This window comes from Leucoraja erinacea, chromosome 1 (genome assembly GCF_028641065.1).
Source record: "Leucoraja erinacea ecotype New England chromosome 1, Leri_hhj_1, whole genome shotgun sequence".
NCBI lineage: Eukaryota > Metazoa > Chordata > Chondrichthyes > Rajiformes > Rajidae > Leucoraja > Leucoraja erinaceus.
The window spans coordinates 53,981,748-54,003,314 of record NC_073377.1 but is presented as its reverse complement, the minus strand read 5'-3'; the positions used below and the strand labels follow the sequence as shown (position 1 = coordinate 54,003,314).

The 21,567-nt window shown below is 39.1% G+C and overlaps 1 protein-coding gene across 2 annotated transcripts in view; it reads right to left on the bottom strand.

Annotated features, from left to right (window-relative positions):
• ipo11 (importin 11) overlaps positions 1 to 21,567 on the bottom strand; it is a 333,610-nt gene that overhangs the window by 174,577 nt on the left and 137,466 nt on the right. For both annotated transcript variants that reach the window (XM_055634916.1, XM_055634917.1), the window contains exons 19-23: positions 18,720 to 18,760; positions 11,660 to 11,776; positions 11,204 to 11,317; positions 6,795 to 6,910; positions 3,237 to 3,313 (exon numbers count right to left, since the gene is read on the bottom strand). In XM_055634916.1, the coding sequence (XP_055490891.1) occupies positions 3,237 to 3,313; positions 6,795 to 6,910; positions 11,204 to 11,317; positions 11,660 to 11,776; positions 18,720 to 18,760 (465 nt within the window). The remainder of the gene's footprint in view (positions 1 to 3,236; positions 3,314 to 6,794; positions 6,911 to 11,203; positions 11,318 to 11,659; positions 11,777 to 18,719; positions 18,761 to 21,567) is intronic.

Here is a 21,567-nt window from a genome sequence, read left to right as displayed (position 1 = left end):
GGATAAAGTAGGAATGGGGTACTGATTTTAGATGATCAGCCATGATCATATTGAATGGCAGTGTTGGCTCGAAGAGCCAAATGGCGTACTCCTGCACCTATTTTTTATGTTTCAAGTTCAAGTTCACATTTATTGGTACCAATTGGTACAGTGAAATTTGAGTTACCATACAGCCATACAAATAAAAACACAATAAACGATAGAGTTTAACATAACCAGTAAGCACAGTGGAATCAACGTTTCCCACTGTGATGGAAGGCAATAAAGTTCAGTCATCTTCCTCTTTGTTCACCTGTCATCGGGGCTTTTCAACCCTCCCCAGTCGCCGCTACGGACGACCCGATGTAAAGGCCCTCTCGCCGGGATGATCGGAACTCCAGCGTCGGAATGGAGGAACACGCTCGCGGCTTTTCCGAATCGACCGCAGCTTCTGAAGGCCACAGGCCGAGCAAAAGATCCCAGGCCTCCGCGATGTTAATGTCAGCGCCTGCAGCTAGAAGCTCCGCAGACCACATCTCCACGGTGTTAGTCAGCAGACCCAACACTCCGGAGCTCCAACACAGACGACGATCCCCGGCAAATGTCATTAGAAACGGGAATAGTCCCCGAGGATTGGCGTACTGCGCATGTTGTTCCATTGTTTAAAAAGGGTTCTAAGAGTAAACCTAGCAATTATAGACCTGTTAGTTTGACTTCAGTGGTGGGAAAATTAATGGAAAAGATACTTAGAGATAATATATATAAGCATCTGGATAAACAGGGTCTGATTAGGAACAGTCAACATGGATTTGTGCCTGGAAGGTCATGTTTGACTAATCTTCTTGAATTTTTTGAAGAGGTTACTAGGGAAATTGACGAGGGTAAAGCAATGGATGTTGTCTATATGGACTTTAGTAAGGCCTTTGATAAGGTTCCTCATGGAAGGTTGGTTAAGAAGGTTAAACTGTTGGGTATAAATGCCGGAATAGCAAGATGGATTCAACAGTGGCTGAATGGGAGAAGCCAGAGGGTAATGGTGGATGGCTGTTTGTCGGGTTGGAGACAGGTGACTAGTGGGGTGCCTCAGGGATCTGTGTTGGGTCCTTTGTTGTTTGTCATGTACATCAATGATCTGGATGAAGGGGTGGTAAATTGGATTAGTAAGTATGCAGATGATACCAAGATAGGGGGTGTTGTGGATAATGAAGAGGATTTCCAAAGTCTACAGAGTGATTTAGGCCATTTGGAAAAATGGGCTGAAAGATGGCAGATGGAGTTTAATGCTGATAAATGTGAGGTGCTACACCTTGGCAGGACAAATCAAAATAGGACGTACATGGTAAATGGTAGGGAATTGAAGAATACAGTTGAACAGAGGGATCTGGGAATAACCGTGCATAGTTCCTTGAAGGTGGAATCTCATATAGATAGGGTGGTAAAGAAAGCTTTTGGTATGCTAGCCTTTATAAATCAGAGCATTGAGTATAGAAGCTGGGATGTAATGTTAAAATTGTACAAGGCATTGGTGAGACCAAATCTGGAGTATGGTGTACAATTTTGGTCGCCCAATTATAGGAAGGATGTCAACAAAATAGAGAGAGTACAGAGGAGATTTACTAGAATGTTGCTTGGGTTTCAAAAACTAAGTTACAGAGATAGGTTGCATAAGTTAGGTCTTTATTCTCTGGAGCGCAGAAGGTTAAGGGGGGACTTGATAGAGGTCTTTAAAATGATGAGAGGGATAGACAGAGTTGATGTGGACAAGCTTTTCCCTTTGAGAATAGGGAAGATTCAAACAAGAGGACATGACTTCAGAATTAAGGGACAGAAGTTTAGGGGTAACATGAGGGGGAACGTCTTTACTCAGAGAGTGGTAGCGGTGTGGAATGAGCTTCCAGTGGAAGTGGTGGCGGCAGGTTCGTTGGTATCATTTAAAAATAAATTGGATAGGCATATGGATGAGAAGAGAATGGAGGGTTATGGTATGAGTGCAGGCAGGTGGGACTAAGGGAAAAAAGTTGTTCGGCACGGACTTGTAGGGCCGAGATGGCCTGTTTCCGTGCTGTAATTGTTATATGGTTATAAGGCATTGCCCCACTCCACGATGATTATTCAGTGCTGCGCCACCGCTGAAGCTCTGGTCGTGCCAACCCAGTTGGCAGGCCGCGAGGGGCTGGCAAAGATGCGACACAGAGAAAAGTCGCATCTCTGTCCAGGTAAGTGACTAAAAAATGGTTTCCCCCCCCCCACATAAGACATACTACGAAACATTTAAAACATACAATTATACATACTAAAAATAACAAAAAGGTGAAAGGACTAACAGCTGCTGACGAGGCAGCCATTGGTGGCACCTCCCGGTGGTTTCTAAGATTTAACAGGAATCTGAGGGGTAATTTTTTCACACAAAGGTTGGTGGGTGTATGGAATAAGCTGCCAGCGGAGATAGTTGAGGCAGGGACTATCCCAACATTTTTGAGAAACAGTTAGACAGGTACATGGATAGGACAGGTTGGAGGGATATGGACCAAACACAGGCAGGTGGGACTAATGTAGCTGGGACATGTTGGTTGGTATGGGCAAGTTGGGCCGAAGGGCCAAATCATTAACTCCTTTGCAGCAATGAGCTTGCATGTTCACAATTCTCCGCTGATGTCACAATACATAAAAGCAAATGCTTTATCATTTTTATTTTATTGTCATCCAGTCTGTTGCATTGGGGTACAATGAAAAACTGCAGTTTACGAAAAAGTTAACTCAATTGGCATGTGCAATCTTATCAGAATATTGCTATGGCACCAAATTGTGATGTGGTGTGTCATTCATTTCAGCAAATTCATCAATCACAAAAAGCCTCAAAACATAGCAACATAATAAATAAAGAATGTTAAATGCTGTTCTCGAAAATCTAGGAAAGATATTCCATATAATTTGCTTAAATAGAGATTTTCTAAAATGCTTCAGGTCACTGCAATGGATTGTGACTCAGACTTAAAGCTGGAAAGAAATTAAAAACTGGAGCAATAACGTGATGATTTAAAAAAAAAAAAAAGATTAATTTATTATTAAATTCCTTCCCCAACCACATCGCAGGAGAAACAGCCAAGACCGCCATTTAATTCAGTAAATAGCTTGAATCAAAGTTTTGTTAAATGGTATTTGCAAATATTGGTTACAAAATATGACAATCCTAAAAGCCATCCTGAATAAATTTGTTATTTAAAATATAAACCCATTGGGCCACATTTTATACTTACCAAGTAGAGCTGACATATTCTGAAACACTCCAAGGAGCTCTGGAGTGATGGATGGGCTGTTTTCCAATGTCGCTAACCTACAAGGCGGCAATAAAAATGCAATTGTCAGAATTTCAAATAATATTTAACAGCCTCAAAATAAACAGGTGAACAGTATAATCTGATAAAATTACTGCAATACTGCAGCATCTCAACATCAGCACCCAAACAGAAACACTGATTAAAATACTTATGACTATAATTAGCAATTCAGAATAACAATGTAATTACATAGCTTATTTGCTATGGGGATTAACATCTAAAGATAATGAAACAATAAATGATGATAATCAAACTACAGTTTAACACCACAAAGAAAAGCACAGCTACTGGTTCATTTTAACTTCATTAAATAACACGATACTCTCTTTTCCCACCTAAGATTTCTCACATACTACTCATGCTCTTTCACTGATCCAAAGAATGAATTATTTTGCTGTCATAATGCACATATGGGATATGTTTCTTGTACTTTGCAGTAACTCTCCACTTGCCATTTCAGAAATATACATGAGCATTTATCATGCTGGACTGTTCTCTTTTTTTTTAAAATCTTGGCAAGTATTATTTTCAAACAAACACAGAAAACACTAATCCATATACTGTTAATTATGGATTAATTTGTAACACCCTTGTTTTAATCAAAAGATACAAACCTCAATCTGCACAGTTGGGCAAAATCTAGGCTGATAGCAAATTGATTGACCTTTGTCATAGATTTAGGCTTGGGTCTAAAGGCATGTTACTGAATAACAATTTCTGTAAATACATTGACACTTTGCAAACAATTTCAAGTGGTTTACAAAATGATGATTTTGTAAACCACTTGAAATAGTTTGCAAAGTGTCAATGTATTTACAGAAATAGATAAAAACACTTATTTTTCCCCAGGGAAGATGACAATGAAAGGATACAGGTTTAAGGGGAGAGAAGAGAAACTTAAAGGAGATCTGAGGAATAGGTTTCATGTATGGAGTAGTACATTTCTGGACCGAGCTGCAAGAGGAGATCGTGGATGGAGATACAATTAGAATGCTTAAAAGTCGTTCGGACAGGTACTTGGATAGGAAAGATGTAGCAGGAAAGGATAACAGGCCTAATGAGGGCAAATGGGATTAGGGTGGAACGGCATCACAGTGAGTATGGATGAAATCAGCTACAAATATTTCCATGTTTTAATGCTGTTTGTACTATGTTTGTTATAAATAAAAACCTAAATGTATCCAAATTGTTTATCATGAATCTGAAGCCTGTATTACTGAAAACATATCCTGAAATCTATGCTAAAGATGCTTCTACCTTCACTTAAACAGCAAGTTGCTCTCAGAATTCAAGAATTACAACACCCAGCTGCAATAAAATGTATGAAATATGAAAGTCAACAAAACATTAAATTATTTCGAACTGTATAGTTTTTTAATCATATATGTTGATTTTTTCTAAAAAAATGTCAATAAACTTTTTGGTATTATAATATTTTGATGCTTTCATATACAGTTACATTAAATGAACAGACTGTTTGGGGCAAAAAGGCTGAGTGAGTATGGTCTTTGGTTATGACTTTCAGAAAGCATTTGATAAGGTCCCACATAGGATATTAATGGGCAAAATTAGGGCACATGGTGTTGGGGGTAGAGTGCTGACATGGATAGAGAATTGGATGGCAGACAGGAAACAAAGAGTGGGGATTAACGGGTCCCTTTCAGAATGGCAAGCAATGACTAGTAGGGTACCGCAAGGCTTGGTGCTGGGACCGCAGCTATTTGCAATATACACCAATGATTTGGATGAAGGGATTCAAAATAACATTAGCAAATTTGCAGATGACACAAAGCTGGGTGGCAGTGTGAACCGTGAGGAGAATGCTATTAGAATGCAGGGTGACTTGGACAGGTTGGGGGAGTGGGCAGATGCATGGCAGATGAAGTTTAATGCAGATAAATATGAGGTTATCCACTTTGGTAGCAAAAACAGGAAGTCAGATTACTATCTAAATGGCGTCAAGTTGGGACAAGGGGAAGTACAACGGGATCTGGGGATACACAAAAAAGCTGGAGAAACTCAGCGGGTGTAGCAGCATCTATGGAGCGAAGTAAATAGTCAACGTTTCAGGCCGAAACGTTGCCTATTTCCTTTGCTCCATAGATGCTGCTGCACCCGCTGAGTTTCACCAGTTTTTTTGTGTACCTTCGATTTTCCAGCATCTGCAGTTCCTTCTTGAACACGGGATCTGGGGGTCCTTGTTCATCAGTCTATGAAAGTAAGCATGCAGGTACAGCAGGCAGTGAAGAAAGCGAATGGCATATTGGCCTTCATAACAAGAGGAATCGTATATAGGAGCAAAGAGGTCCTTCTGCAATTGTACAGAGCCCTAGTGAGACCACACCTGAAGTATTGTGTGCAGTTTTGGTCCCCTAATTCGAGGAAGGACATTCTTGCTATTGAGGGAATGCAGCGTAGGTTTACAAGGTTAATTCCAGGGATGGCGAGACTGTCATATGCTGAGAGAATGGAGCAGCTGGGCTTGTACACTCTGCAGTTTAGAAGAATGAGAGGGGCTCTTTGAAACTTATAAGATTGTTAAGGGTTTGGACAAGCTTGAGGCAGAAAACATGTTCCCGATTTTGGGGGAGTCCAGAACCAGGGGCCACAGTTTAAGAATAAGGGAGTAAGCCATTTAGAACGGAGACAAGGAAACATTTTTTCTCACAGAGAGTTGTGAGTCAGTGGAATTCTCTGCCTCAGAGGGCGGTGGAGGCAGGTTCTCTGGATGCTTTCAAGAGAGAGCTAGATAGGGCTCTTAAAATAGCGTAGTCAGGGGATATGGGGAGAAGGCAGGAACGGGGTACTGATTGGGAATGATCAGCCATGATCACATTGAATGGCGGTGCTGGCTCGAAGGGCCGAATGGCCTACTCCTGCACCTATTGTCTAAAGCTTTGGTCCCGCTTCAAGTTTGGAACTATTGCCACCATATCTGTCATAATGTTCCATTATTGGTTTTCTTATGGAACCCAATAGCGGCATCCAAATGTACTAAAGTCCCTACCATTATACTGGGGATTTGTCTCTCCAGCATTTATCAGATGGGCATGGAATAGGCTCAAATACCCCATTCATTTGAATGCTATTCTTTGGGCACAAGCCACTTCCTGTTGATGTTCACCTAATTGGCACAACTTTGGGAGTTTTGAAATGTTGCAGAGTTGGCAAAAGAAGCATAACACAGAGCCAAATCCCAATTGTGAACCAACATTTGAGGCAGCTGAGACCAAGACACCTAAAAATAATCCATTACACTCCATCAAAGCCATTATAAACTACTGAACTGATATTCTGTGAATTTCTGAAAAGTTGATCATCTAATACCAAATTCAGGGTCTCGTGCATCAAATCTTGAACTTCCGAACTCTTGATGCTTTCCAGCAAAATCCTATCCAATGAGTAAATGACGATGCAGAACAACAAAATTGTCAATTTCATTAAAAGTCAAACAATTTCTCAGGATGGTTTACTCACCATAATTCTAAACCATCTTCCAGGAGATAAACGTGGGGAGGCTGGGTAACATCTGTACTCAACTGAATGACCGGCAACAAGAATGGGTACAGATTTTTGCTGTCTGCTCCCAAACCCTACAGACAGCAGGAAAAGTAGACAAATAATTCTACCACATGGAAAGGAAAATAATATTATCAACTCTATACATATTCCCAACATGTGCTCAAATGCACAGAATGCATATGATATACAAATGCATCTGGTGAAATTAACATAACTGAAGACAAAATAAACTGTTGAGAAAAATAGGGCCTACCAAAGCCAAGAATCGAGGATAACAAAGGAAGGAACAAGGTCCTAAGAAATATAGTACTAAGCAAAAGGATGTAATTGTTAATATAAAGAAACAACCTTCAGAAAATGTTAAATTGTCTATGAAGAATGTGGATGTTATTCAAAACAAAAAAGGGAAAGTAATCCAGAGGAATTATTGAAACACATCCTGAGATTAAAAAAGTGTTTTAAAATATGTTAAAATTGATGCTCCCTGGCTCAGATTGCACACACACCAACTTTCCAATGTAAAAGAAAGCTGTACTTTTTTTCATATGGCAGCTGATTTCATTCATTCATTTCAATGCAGCTGCTGTAGTTGTGGAGGATAACTTGTCATGGTTTCATCAGGGAGATTACCTAGTCATAAGGAATCTATCACCACAGAGTTGCAACATCGCCTTATGATTAGCCAGTGTTTGGGCATATCGGCCAGCAGATCCACATTGATCTCAATGAAAGGTTGACTCCATTGGTCTCGAGCTTGCGATCAGCATCGAGAGCTCAGTGCTCACAGGTGACCCATGATAAAAACCAATAGATACCTGGCCCAGATCCCCCACCATCAGCTTGTGACTTCATGTCAGTCCTCAATAGTAATTCTTGATATTTCCAGAATCATTAAAGTCAGGAGAGGTTCCGGATGATTGGAAAATTGCCAAAATAACCCTGCTGCGCAAGGATGGAACAAAGCAGAATAGTGGGAACTATAAGCCGGTTAGTCAGACTTTGTGGTTGGTATGATTTTCGAGTCCATTATAAAAGATGAGGTTACGGAGTACTTAGAAGTTCACGATAAAAATAGGCCGAAGTCAGCATGATTTTGTGAAGGGGAGGTCTTGCCCGACATATCTGCTGGAATTCTGTGAAGAAGTAAATAGCATGACAGAGAAAGGAAAGTCAGTAAATGTTGTTTACCTATATTTTCAGAAAGCCTTTGATAAGGTGCCACACGTTAGGCTGCTAAGTAAGATGAGAGCCCACGGCATCAAATGGCAGATACTAGCATTGATAGACGGTTGGCTGGATGGCAGAAGGGGGCAAAGAGCGGCAATAAAGGGGGCTTTTTCTGGTGGCTGTCAGTGACTAGCGGAGTTCCGCAGCGGTTGGTGCTGGGGCCACTAGTCTTCACGTTGTATATTAATGATTTGGACGAGGGTATTGAAGGCTTCTTGGCCAAGTTTGCAGACGATACAAAAATAGGTGGAGGGGCAGGTAGTGTAGAGAAAGCAGGGACCCTGCAGGACAGGATGGGTGAGTGGGCAGAAAAGTGGCAGGAAGATAGTACCAAATGGTGCCAGCACAATACCTGGCTCTCAACACCAGCAAAACCAAGGAACTGATAGTGGACTTTGGAAGGGCTAGGATGGGGACCCACAGTCCCGTTTATATCAACGGGTCGATGGTAGAAAGGGTCAAGAGCTCCAAATTCATGGGCGTGCATGTTTCCGAAGATCTCTCCTGGTCCCAGAACCCTGATGTACTGTGGACCATGACCTTCAGTCAAATTATATTCCACTTCAACTTGAAAATGACTGAATCCAGAGATGAATGATGGTGATCAATTACTAGGTAACGAAAGTATGAATCCCCATGAGTATCTTCATGCTCACTGTTCACGTTGCATGGTAATCAGTGCCAAAGACGAGACTGACCAGTCTGCAACTCTTCACCCAGTTTGATGCACTTGGTGTTTCATTGCCATGGTGTTTACAGCAGTAATAGGGCCTGTGGCTCTTTGAACCTGCTCTACCATTCAAGATTTGTTGATTTACTTCTATACCATTTCCTTCCTTTTGTCTCCATATCGCTTAATATCTTTAATTTACAAAGATCTATTTATCTATCAGCTACACAACCCTCCAGGGTAGAGAATCCTAAAGATTCACTAACCTCCATTGAAATAGATTTCTCTTAATCTCAGTCCTAAATGGCCTTATTCTGGTTCTAGACTCTTCAGCCAAGAAAAATATTCTCTCTGCATCCTATGGACAGCTGGAATAATTTTGTAAGTTTCAAAGAGTTGTTCACCCCTTCTGCTAAACTCAGGGGAATATGGACCCAATAAGCTAAATCTTTCATCATAATTCCTGGAAATAGCTCAGTGAATCCACTGTACTCCCTCTCTGGCAATAATGTTCTTTATGTCAGTTAGGATACCAAACCTGTACATAAATAAGGTCCTTTATGAGTGGAATGAGACATCCTTTGTCCTTTACCCAAATCCTCTGCAAACTGAGCTTACAGCCCAGTGGTATGAATATTGATTTCTCACTTCAGTAGCCCCTGCATCGGTAGTAAAGAAGGCAAACTCAATGCTGGTATTTATTTCAAGAGGACTGGAATACAATAAAAGAGATGTTTACTACCGATGCCGGGCTACTGAAGTGAGAAATCAATATTCATACCACTGGGCTGTAAGCTGCCCAAGTGAAATACGAGTTGCTGTTCCCATAGTTACACCTTGGACTTGGAGGAAGTGGGAGGAGTCAAAGGAGAAGTTATTAAGAGTGAGGACCAGCTCCGCCAGGCAGAGGGAAATTCAATGGTTCTGCGGTCAAGGAAGAATCAGAGGAACCACCTCCAACGGGATCCCACCACTAGCCACATTTTCCCATCTCCACCCCATTCCACCTTCTGCAGAGACTGTTCCCTCATCAACTCCCTGGTTAACTCATCCCTTCCCACCCAAACCACCCCCTCCCCTGATACCTTCCGTTGCAACCGCAGAAGATGCAACACCTGTCCCCATACCTCCTCCCTCAACTCTGTCAGGGACCCCAATAGTCCCTACTGTTTAGGCAGAGGTTCACTTGCACCTCCTCCAAACTAATTTACTATATCTGTTGTTTCAGATGTGGACTCTTATACATCGGTGAGACCAAACTCAGACTGGGCGATCGTTTCACGGAACACTCTCGCACAGTCCACCTGAACATGATCTCCCGGTTGCTAAACACTTTAATTCTCCTTCCAATTCCTACACAGATCTTTCTGTCCTAGGTCTCCTCCATTGTCAGGGTGAGATTAAACGCAAATTGGAGGAACAGCATCTCATATTTCGCTTGGGCAGCTTTCAGCCCAGTGATATGATTAAGATTTCTCTAACTTCAGGTAGCCCCAGCATTCCCTCTCTCTATCTCTCCCCCACCCAAGTTGCACTAGCTTCTCGTTTTCACCTAACAAACAGCTAGGAATGCCCTATTTCCTTTATCATTGTTACTTTTTTGTATATCTTTCATTCATTGTTCTTTATCTCTCTACATTGTCTCCTATATTTCTGAAGAATGGTCTCAATCCGAAACGTCACCCACTTCTTCTCTCCAGAGATACAGCCTGTCCTGCTGAGTTACTCCAGCTATTTGTGTTTATCTTTTTTGGATTTCCAAGAAGATTGTTTCTCGGCATGGCATATTAGTTAAAGACAACATACAGGTTCAGCAAGCGATTAGCAAAGCAGATGATATGTTGGACATTATTGGAAGAGGATTTGGGTAAAGGACAAAGGATGTCTCATTCCACTCATAAAGGACCTTATTTATGTACAGGTTTGGTATCCTAACTGACAAAAAGAATATTATTGCCAGTATTATTACCAAATCACTCATAGGGATGGACATTGAGGTTTCCCATTCACCCACTAAGCCACCTTCCCTTTTCCTGCAAAATCTAGGATGCTGAATAGGTGATGATTCCATAAATATGACTTGATTAGTCCATTGGACAGCTCTCTAATTAAAAAAGGTGCATAGCCTTCAAATATCAATTAACTGAATTGGATGAATTAATTATCTCCAAACTTGATGTCAGCCGATTCTATTCCAAAATCAAACTGTTAAACTGTGACTAACATTTTTTAATTTCTTCTTTCTTCAAAATAATGACTTGCACAAAACATTTTCATGAGCAATAAAAGCCCGTCATCATTCCAATCATGTGCAAGTCTTGTTGATAACTAGACTTCAGACATATAAATTGCAAAAATAATATAAAACAAATCTGATGCTGCAGTTGGACTTTCAGAAAAGCATAATGAAAAGAAATTCAGAATGTTTACACTTGTTGACAAGATAATGCATTCTTTCAAACCATACCTGCACTAGGTGGATCAGTGTTGTGAGAATTGCACATCGTAACATATTGTGATCTTCAGACTGCTTCCAAAGCAAAGGTAAATACTGCACCAAACATCCAACATAAGGACGAATCTATAAATAAATACAAATATTTTTTTAAGCAAAAGCAGAGGAAATACAAGTTCAATTATTGCAAATTAGATTAATTCTAAAATCTTGTACAGAATTAAAAGTACAGAACTAGTCACTGAGCAAAGGTGCAATCAATGATAATTTTCTTTCCTGATCTAACATAATTGATTGGTCGCATTCAAGTTGGAAATATCACAATAGGTACCCTATAATTTATCAAATATCATTATTAAAATGATAACCAGAGAAAAAACGTGTACATGATTAAGTTTCCAATTTGAATAGTTTTATTTTGCAGAAAGTATTATGTAAAGCACAATGTAAGCATTTCTGGAACATTACCTGCATCCCAACTCTTTCGATGACACAAGAAATAACGTGCAAAACATGCATTTTTGTATCACATTCTGTGACTTGTTGCAGCAGTTGGAAGAGAAGACCGAAAATATTTTCCAAGTACTACAACAGAAGAAAATCAATTTAACAGTTCAGAAATTTCAAATTATTTTCAGCAACAAAAAAATATTTGGAACGATGATTACAAAATCAACAAGCAATACGTCTGTTAGGACCAAATTAATTATTTAAATTGGTTGTGAAGCTTTTGCCTTTATTTCTAATAATAATAATAATTTCATAATTATAAAATAATAAAACAATAAAACCTGTATACTAAGATGGCAATTTATTGCCTCTGCTTTCTGCCCTCTGGACTATTTGTTGGATAATTAGATTCTCTCCACAATCAATTGCTCCTTCCTTGCATAAAACATGCTAAAGCCACAATTCCCAACTTACCAGTTTGAATGCTAATATACTCAGTACAAAAATGTATTTATGTTTTTACCATTTAGACCCCGTATATAATAAATCTGAAAATTAAGGTACCTATCACTATGCATGATCATCAATTCCCAGAAACCCAAACAGAATGGTCATGGCCAAAGCAAATTCAGTTTAATTTAATTCATCTGAGAACAAAACCTCAACCTTTGAACTCATTTAGCATCATAGCTGGGACAAAGCAACTCTTTTGTATCCAAAGTCAAAAGAACTGCAAATGCTGGAAAGCTGAAACAAAACGGAAAACGCTGGAAAAGCGCAGCCGGTCAGGTGGGTTCTTTGTGAAGAGAAACAGTTAATGTTATAGGTCCAGGTTTCTTCATCAGAACTGAGACAGAAATAATTTAGTCTAGGTAACAGAGGAGGTGGGTAAAGGTGATGAATGGTTCAATGGAATGTTTCCGATTGGGTGAAATAATGGAGCAGAAAATATTAAACTTCTTTGTGTGATCTATTGCTAATGTGTCATTGTCTGATTATAAAAGACAGAAAAGAAAAAAGGACAGAAGGCAAAAATGCCCAATGCACATGAAAACAGAAAATTCAAAAATCAATTCCCCCAGGCTGCAAAGTGCCCAGACAGTAGACGACGTGTTGCTCCTGGAGCTTGCGATGAGCCTTGTTATCATGGTGGAATCCTGTTGGAGCTGGACGAAATTGCTAAGAATTACCTGTTGTCGGCAGAGGCTAGTTTGGGGTGAAAGGCAGGTACAAAGGGAACTCTGTTCTTGCTTTGTCTAGAAAGAAAATCGATAAGATGGCTTCATGGTCTCTGTCTGCTATAACAGAGGGAAAGCACACAGTTGAGGAAGGAAGAAAAGGACTTCAGAAGCACCTGTGCAGACTGTCTCATCATCTGTGCAAATAAATAGAATCGGAAGACTTTCCAGGAGACAGTTTAATCAAGGTAGCTGTGGGAATCCATGGGATTGCAGTGGCTATTCGTGGCCCCGAAATGGAAATGGAAAGATCCAGAAAGGTAAGGAAAGCCAGAAAGGGACCATATTGAAAATTAGATTAGGGAGAAAATTGGCTGTAAAAGTGATGAAAATTGAATTTTGCGCCAGAGCAGAAAGCAACATCAAATGTAGTTGGTGACAAATCGGAAGTGTTAGATAAATGAGTGGGCTCAAATAAAGAGTTTGAAATAAGGACAATTCCAAGTATCGCACAAAATGACAGGCGTAGCTTGGGCCCATCCATACCATGGCTGCATCCTTTGGTCTGGACACAGCGAGTGGTGTTGAATGGGAAGTTGTTTGATGTGAGGACAAGTGTATGGAGGTTGCTGGTGAGTGCACTGTTCAAGGAAAAGATAGACAGCCCTCAGATCCTCCTGATATGAGATGCAGATGCAGAGGGATTGTATATTGACATTGAAGATGTACCTATTAAGACTACTGAATTGGAAACTGTGAAAGTGGTGGAGGACATCCAAAGTTGACTGATGCAGTTGAGAAGAAATAGGACCAAAGGAATCAGGTGGGAAGAAATGTTCAGTCGGCCAAGTGCAGGCTGAAAGAATGGCTGGAATCCTGCTTGTAGATCTTGGGTCAACGGTAGAAGCAGATTGGGCAATGCTGTAGGATTACAGGTTAGAAGCTGTGGAGAGAAGATCGCCCAAGGAAATTAGGTTTTGTGGCTGTGGACAATGAAGTCTGTGACTGTGGAGCAGATGTTTAGTGGTGGGCTCACAGTCCAAAGGGTAACACAAAAATAAGGCTCAGAAGTTGATCTCGACAAGATTTGCGAAACTATAACAACGGCAGCCTCGTCAACAGGATGGATGATGATATCAGGGTTGTTTCCTAGTGAGGGGAGCGATGCACGTTCTGTGAATGGTAGTTAGTGCAAGTGGGGAGAGTGGAAAAGCCAAGGCAGTCAATGTCCCATCAGCAGTCTTTTTGAAAGAAACCACAATAGCTGATAAGGTTATTGGCTGCAACCTTCCCTCCACTGACGAACTGTCCACTGCAAGGGCCAGGATGCGAGCGGGTAAGATCTTCTCTGACCCCTCTCATCCTGGCCACAAACTCTTTGAATCACTTCCTCTGGAAGGCGACTCCGGACTGGCAAAGCTGCCACAGCCAAACAGAAAAATAGCTTTTTTCCACGAGTAGTAGCTCTACTCAATAATCAAAAGTCTGTAGCATCCTTTTGCTCTGGTATTTTATTTCATTCACATGTTAAAACTATAATTCTTTATTATTAATGTTTAATATTTTTGTGTTGTGTCATTCTTAATTGTTACTGTATGTTGTGTTGTTACTTGCGAGCAGAGCACCAAGGCAAATTCCTTATATTTGTACATACTTGGCCAATAAACATGCATTCATTCATTCATAGCTTCACTCGAGTGCACTTCCCCAACATGAGATTCAAAGCCCCAAATCCTAAAGGACAATGGTGGATTATTTTGTCCAAAAAAAATAGGATAATAAATAGTGTATGTGATCACATCATGTGACAGTCGAGAAAAGCTAATAAACAGAATGTCCAGAGAAAGTATTGTACAAAGGTCCACAAGAAAGAAAGGGAAGGATCCCTGGCATAAAGTATCCTTTCACCTGACAAAATGAAACAACACTTATATGCAAGCCTCATCGTTCCAATAAAACAATACAATTTTTTTAAATGCAGAAATTAATGCTCATGTTGGTTGACATCGATGTGTATGGCAGGGAGAGTGAAAATGTGACATTGCTTGTTCAGTTCTGCACACAGCATGAACTAGCAATCACCACCAAGATCAAAGAAGCAAACAAATGTAAGATGACCTTGAATGAATGAGTTTATTGGCCAAGTATTCACATACAAGGAATTTGCCTTGGTGCTCCGCCCGCAAGTGACAGCATGACATACAGTGACAGTTAAGAATGATATATAAAACTAAACATTGATAATAAAACATTATTGATTAAACATATGAATTAAATAAAATACCAGAGCAAAAGAAGTCTACAGATTTTTGATTATTGAGTAGAGCTATACGCGTGGAAAAAAAGCTGTTTTTATGTCTGGCTGTGGCAGCTTTGACAGTCCGGAAGGTTATATATCACCTTCCAGAGGGAAGTGATTCAAAGAGTTTGTGGCCAGTGTGAGAGGGGTCAGAGATGATCTTACCTACTCACTTCCTGGCCTTTGCAGTGTACAGTTCATCAATGGAGGAAAGGTTGCAGCCAATATCCTTCTCAGCTGATTGGACGATTTGCTGCAGGCTCCGGGTGTCGTGCTTGGTGGTTGAGCCAAACCAGACCATGATGGAGAAGGTGAGGACAGACTCTACGATGGCCGTATAGAACTGGACCATCATTGCCTGTGGTAGATTGTGCTTCCTCAGCTGCTGTGGGAAGTACATCCTCTGTTTCCAAATCGTCGACATCTGATTGTGTGCATCACTGTGAGACGAGGTGATATTTCAACATGGTCACAACAGGCAAGCCACATCAAGTATTTAAGATGTCTGCATTTCAAAAATTGCGCTTATCAATTGCGCTTACTAGTTTTCCAACAGAAGTCTGAAAGAATAGATGCAAATCTGAAGAGTTGTAATTAATGCAGAGAAATGCAAAACAATCACAAAGGACAGATTTACAGCACATAAATGCAAGATTGCAAGAATGGTTTTGAGTTTTACTCATTCGAAGTCAAAGCAGTCAGTGCATATGCTGTCAATACATCTCTCCATCACCAGCCCAGTGTAATGTGTGCATCATACTTGCTAATCATGGATCAGCCTTGCATCGCACAAAGCCATTTACAGAACACCTGAGGCAATGGCTGAATGCACATACAAATGCATCCTTTTACATGATAATCACTTCCAGAAAGACATCTGTCTAATCTTGAAAAGGTGAGAGGTAAGGAGGATGTAAGTAATTTTAGACTAATCAAGTAAACAACTGGAAAAGATGTTTTACTAATATGTTGCATGTGATTAGGAGGGTACGGTGCTTAAACTGATCCTAGGTAACAAAATTGTACAAGAGCATAATCAAATCAAAGGAAAATTAGATTCACTTTTAAATTGGTAAAAATCAGATATCAGTTATTTTCAGCAGGTTTAAAATTTAGAAAAAAGGCAGTCGACCAACATTAGATGATGTTAAAACAATGGCATTAATAAAGTTCAAAAATCATTCTGACTAGAAATTAAAGGGTAGGTTATGTAAATACATACGTCTAGAATAAGCATATGTTTTTTTTGAGTGTATAAAAAATACAGGGAATGTGGTTAAAATGGAAGATGGTAATGAGGTAAAATTGGCATTGGTTTATTACTTTCTGGTATACCAGGATACAGAGAAAAGCTTTGTTTGTGTCATATACGGTAAAATCATACTGTACATGAGTACAATGTAGTGTAAAGAGAAAAGTACCAGAGAAACAACGATTAAAAAGAATTAAGCATGAAAAGTGAAGTTGAACCTAAAATATCTACCAAAAATGTTTGTAAACATATGACAGTCAAGACCAGGATAAGTGAAAGGTGGGTGAAAGGAACTTGATAGGTGAAACATAGTTGATGGGTGAAAGGTACGTCTGTTCTTAGAAAGGTCTTCGACTTGAAACATCAATTCTGTTTCCATTTTGTCGATATGCCGGACCTCTTGAAGATTTACAGCATTTCCTACTTTTGTTTCAGACTTCAGGCAGATTTTTGTCATTCCCAAGGGCTACTTAAAACTATGTGCTCCATTTGCTTGGCAAGCATGGGAATTACAGAGATAACCGAGATTGCATCTCCAGACATCATTAAAGGTAGTTAGTAAAGAGTATGATGTTAAAAGTAACTACAATGAAGCACAGCAGAACCATGGAAAATAATATTTAGTGCTCTGGGAGGCTGAAGGTAGTTAGGGAAGTAACCAAGTGCAATAGCTTCAAGTACATTTTTCAAAAATTGAATCATTTCATTTTTTTTTTTTTTCATTTGTCTCAATACAATACAATACAATACCATTTATTGTCATTTGAGCCTCAGTGAGGCCCAAACGAAATTCCGTTTCCACAGCCATCCAAACAAAGACAATTTCCTAGACGTACACACAATTTAATTCACACAAACATCCATCACAGTGAACCCACTGTGATGGAAGGCAAAGGGTTTAAGTCAGACAACCATGCTCAAGTAAATCAAGAAGTATAGGTAAGGAAGTTCCATGCATAATGAAACTCGACTTGGACTAGGGACGTATTGAATATGACTTCCAAACAACCACAGCAGTCTGAGAACTTTGAGATCCATTTCTAAACAGAAATCTGGGGATTTAATAAAAATGCACATAAAGTGATTGGGTTATTGTAAAATGTAACTAGTTTGCCTTTCAGTGAAGGACATTTACTACATCTGTTCAGTGTGGCCTGTGTATAACTCCAGCCATGGTTGACCATCCTCTAAAGTGGTAAAACCAAAACACTCAGCAGTATCACACCACTGCATCAAGACAGAAAGACTGTACAAACTTAAGAACAATGCACAAGGACAAATCTGTACATTGGATGGACCATAAATATACTTGGTAATGCATATTAAAAGAAATTCAAAATTTTATCACGTCAGCAAACTTTTGTTTTCTACTTTGTAGTGTTAAATTCAAGAGCTATGTAATGGAAATATTTAATACTGAATATATAAATTTTCAAGTGCGTTAAAATATGCTGAAGGAAACTAATTTGAACATTCATGTATCTTCACTACTACATTTTTATTAAATCTTGGCCACAGATACTTTAATTTCCTTTTTCAGAGTTTCAAATTTCCGTGCTCACATGTGAAATTTCCTGTTCTGTCTGGTTTATTAGAGCTTGAAGATATAAAATGCATTCAAATCGGGGACCGTGATCATTTTTATTACTGTTTATATTTGACAAAATATTCAACAAATTATTGTTTTAGTTTATATTACACTGCTGGATCAGTAGATAATAGAAAAATTACACCTCTTAAATCCAAGCAGTAAAATCTGCTTTCAAATTATAGAAAGAGAATGGATTGAGTGTTTTGGAGCAGTATCAATCAAAAGGACGCAAACTTGAAAATGTTTTTTACATTATGGATAAATACAAACTGACATTTACTCAGCTGATCACAGCATAAAGAACTTCAGCAGATGAAACGATAAATAAAACAATTATGGTCTTGAAAGATGTATGGTAAAAAACAATTCCTTTGATCAGGGAGAGGAAAATAAAGAAATACAATGAAATCATAAAATGGAAGGTTTGTTACTTTATTTGCACCTCGTGATAATGAGCTTCTAATTCTGATAAAGAATGCACCTAATGTTTAAATCTCTGGATCCATATTGCAGTGATAAAAAGTCAGCTATTTTGAAAGGTTATGCAACTGCTTTATTAATACATACGCGCCAACAATGAAACTAACAAAAACGTTTCATAGTATGTGCAGTTTAGGGATAATATCTGTAAAAATTCACGGTGCCTTGGTTCTACTGAGAATATTTGCTTTATCATTCTCAAGTAAACAAAAAGGCCCAGTATTGAAAAAATAATTTTCAATTTTGCCAAAACTAATTTAAAAGTAAAGACTACTTACCGGTAAAAACTGTTCCGTTCTAAACGCGAAATCATCCACAGGTAATAATCAAGTTAAAGAGTAACACTTTTCTAAATCGATAACAAGCAAATACTTCAGTACATTATAAGGATAGACAGTTTGAAAATGTAAAAATGTTATAAGCTGCATAATAAACCCACAAAACCACGAGCAATTAATCTATACTAGAAAAAAGTGATAAAATCGGAATCAATTTCCAACCTCATTTCAATCATTGAAAATACAACTGACATGGAAAATACTGATAACTTTATTAGTCTTACATTAGTCTTTATCAGTCTTACATTTTAAATCCTCTTTATTACCTTATGACCCAAAATTAGACTATAACATGAAAGGATTATTTGAACAAGCAACTGTAACCGAATGTCAAGATGGAAAAGGCCTCAATGTGTGGGTTTTCTCCGAGATCTTTGGTTTCCTCCCACACTCCAAAGATGGACAGGTCTGTAGGTTAATTGGCTTGATATATTGGCATGATAAAATGTAAAAATTGTCCAGTGCTGAGTGATGCTTCACCTAGAGCTTTTCAGCGTACTACATCCTGATCCAGTGTCAAAATAAGCTGGCCAAAATCACGATACATTCCCCACAAATCATAATTTGGTGAATCTCTGACTACTTAGCGTACAGTGGGGGCTGCATCACTGAAGGTAGATTTGTTTTTAGAAAGATTGGGTAATTCAGTTGTATATGGAACTGGTGCAAGTAAGCAGCTAAGGCTTGGGGAACATCACCCATGATTATATTCAATGATGATCTATATTCTTATGCTCTTGTGTCTATTTTCTTGTTTTTAACAGGCAGGAATTACAAAAGGGGCAAATTGGGTTGCGTACTTGAGTGCAAATTGGGTTGAGTGGGTATTTGATAATAAGGCCTAGTTACATCATTCATTTACATGGGATTATTTTCAAATGTTTGCATAAAGCCTTTGTGAACGACACAAAGGTTATCACATTGCCAAAGAATAACAATTTCCTTCATGTTAACATCAGATGGACTGAAACATAATTGCTTGCATTGGCAATAATTATGGGTTCCTTGCTGCCAATTTCATTCATGACCTCAGCATTAATCAAACTTGCTTTCATATCACTGACCCAATGAAGCATGTTTACTAGATCCTTCAGATACCTCAGCCTCCAAAGTAACTTATTTATTCCATGGTAAATGATCAAGCTGGTGAAACTATTATCATTAAAAATATGTACAAAATAGATATCTTCCATCTGATTGTTTCAAAGTATATCCATTCCTTTCACAGTCTTGTGAAATAATACTTTGATTTCTCTGGATTGGAGATGATTTTCTAGATAGTGGATTACATTTCTCTACATTTAGAGTTGTCAAGTACAGAAAATTACAGAAATTTCTTCCTTAACTTACTTTAAAATAAGCAAATCTTACTACTTCACCGGCCATTTTCCTTTGATTATTTTGCTCCTTGCTTATATCATGGGGTAATATTTTGCAGTCAATTAACTGGTCGGCGCCTTTGGGGTATAGGAATAAACCCAGGCAACTAATACTACATGGACAATTGTAAGTTGACAACGTTTGTCTGCCATCACATAAGGATGATCTTCAAAACACATGAAATGGTATTTAATGGTCCTATTTTTTATTATTTAATATTTTATTAAGTAATAAAAACCTAGCACTGAAGATAGTCCAAAAAAGACACATAAAACAAAATTACCGATATGGAGAAACATGAAAGAAAAATATAAACTTGAGAATATATTGATCACAAAGGCATTTTTTAACCTATGCCACCACATTACCCATATACAGTTTAAATTTTACCAATGATTTTACAATTTCTGTCGAAATCTTATCAGTCTATGTCATCAGTCATATGTTTTTAAGAAAGGCGGGAGAGAGAAAACTGGGAATTATAGACCAGTTAGCCCGACATCGGTGGTGGGGAAGATGCTGGAGTCAATTATAAAAGATGAGATAGCCGAACATTTGGATAGCAGTAACAGGATCGGTCCGAGTCAGTATGGATTTACGAAGGGGAAATCATGCTTGACCAATCTTCTGGAATTTTTTGAAGAGGTAACTAGGAAAATGGACAAGGGAGAGCCAGTGGATATAGTGTAACTGGACTTTCAGAAAGCATTTGATAAAGTCCCACATAGGAGATTAGTGGGCAAAATTAGGGCACTTGGTATTGAGGGTAGAATGCTGACATGGATAGAGAAGTGGTTGGCAGACAGGAAACAAAGAGTAGGGATTAACGGGTCCCTTTCAGAATGGCAGGCAGTGACTAGTGGGGTACCGCAAGGCTCGGTGCTGGGACCTCATCTATTTACAATAGACATTAATGATTTGGATGAAGGGATTCAAAGTAACATTAGCAAATTTGCAGATGACACAAAGCTGGGTGGCAGTGTGAACTGTGAGGAGGAAGCTATGAGAATGCAGGTTGGTGGAGTGGGCAGATGCATGGCAGATGAAGTTTAATGCGGATAAATGTGAGGTTATCCACTTTGGTAGCAAAAACTGGAAGGCAGATTACTATCTAAATGGCATCAAGTTGGGAAAAGGGAAAGTACAACAGGATCTGGGGGTCCTTGTACATCAGTCTATGAAAGTAAGCATGCAGGTACAGCAGTCAGTGAAGAAAGCAAATGGCATGTTGGCCTTTATAACAAGAGGAATCGAATATAGGAGCAAAGAGGTCCTTCTGCAGATGTACAGTGCCCTAGTGAGACCACACCTGGAGTATTGTATGCAGTTTTGGGGAATTTGAGGAAGGACATTCTTGCTATCGAGGGAGTGCAGCGTAGGTTTACAAGGTTAATTCCCAGGATGGCGG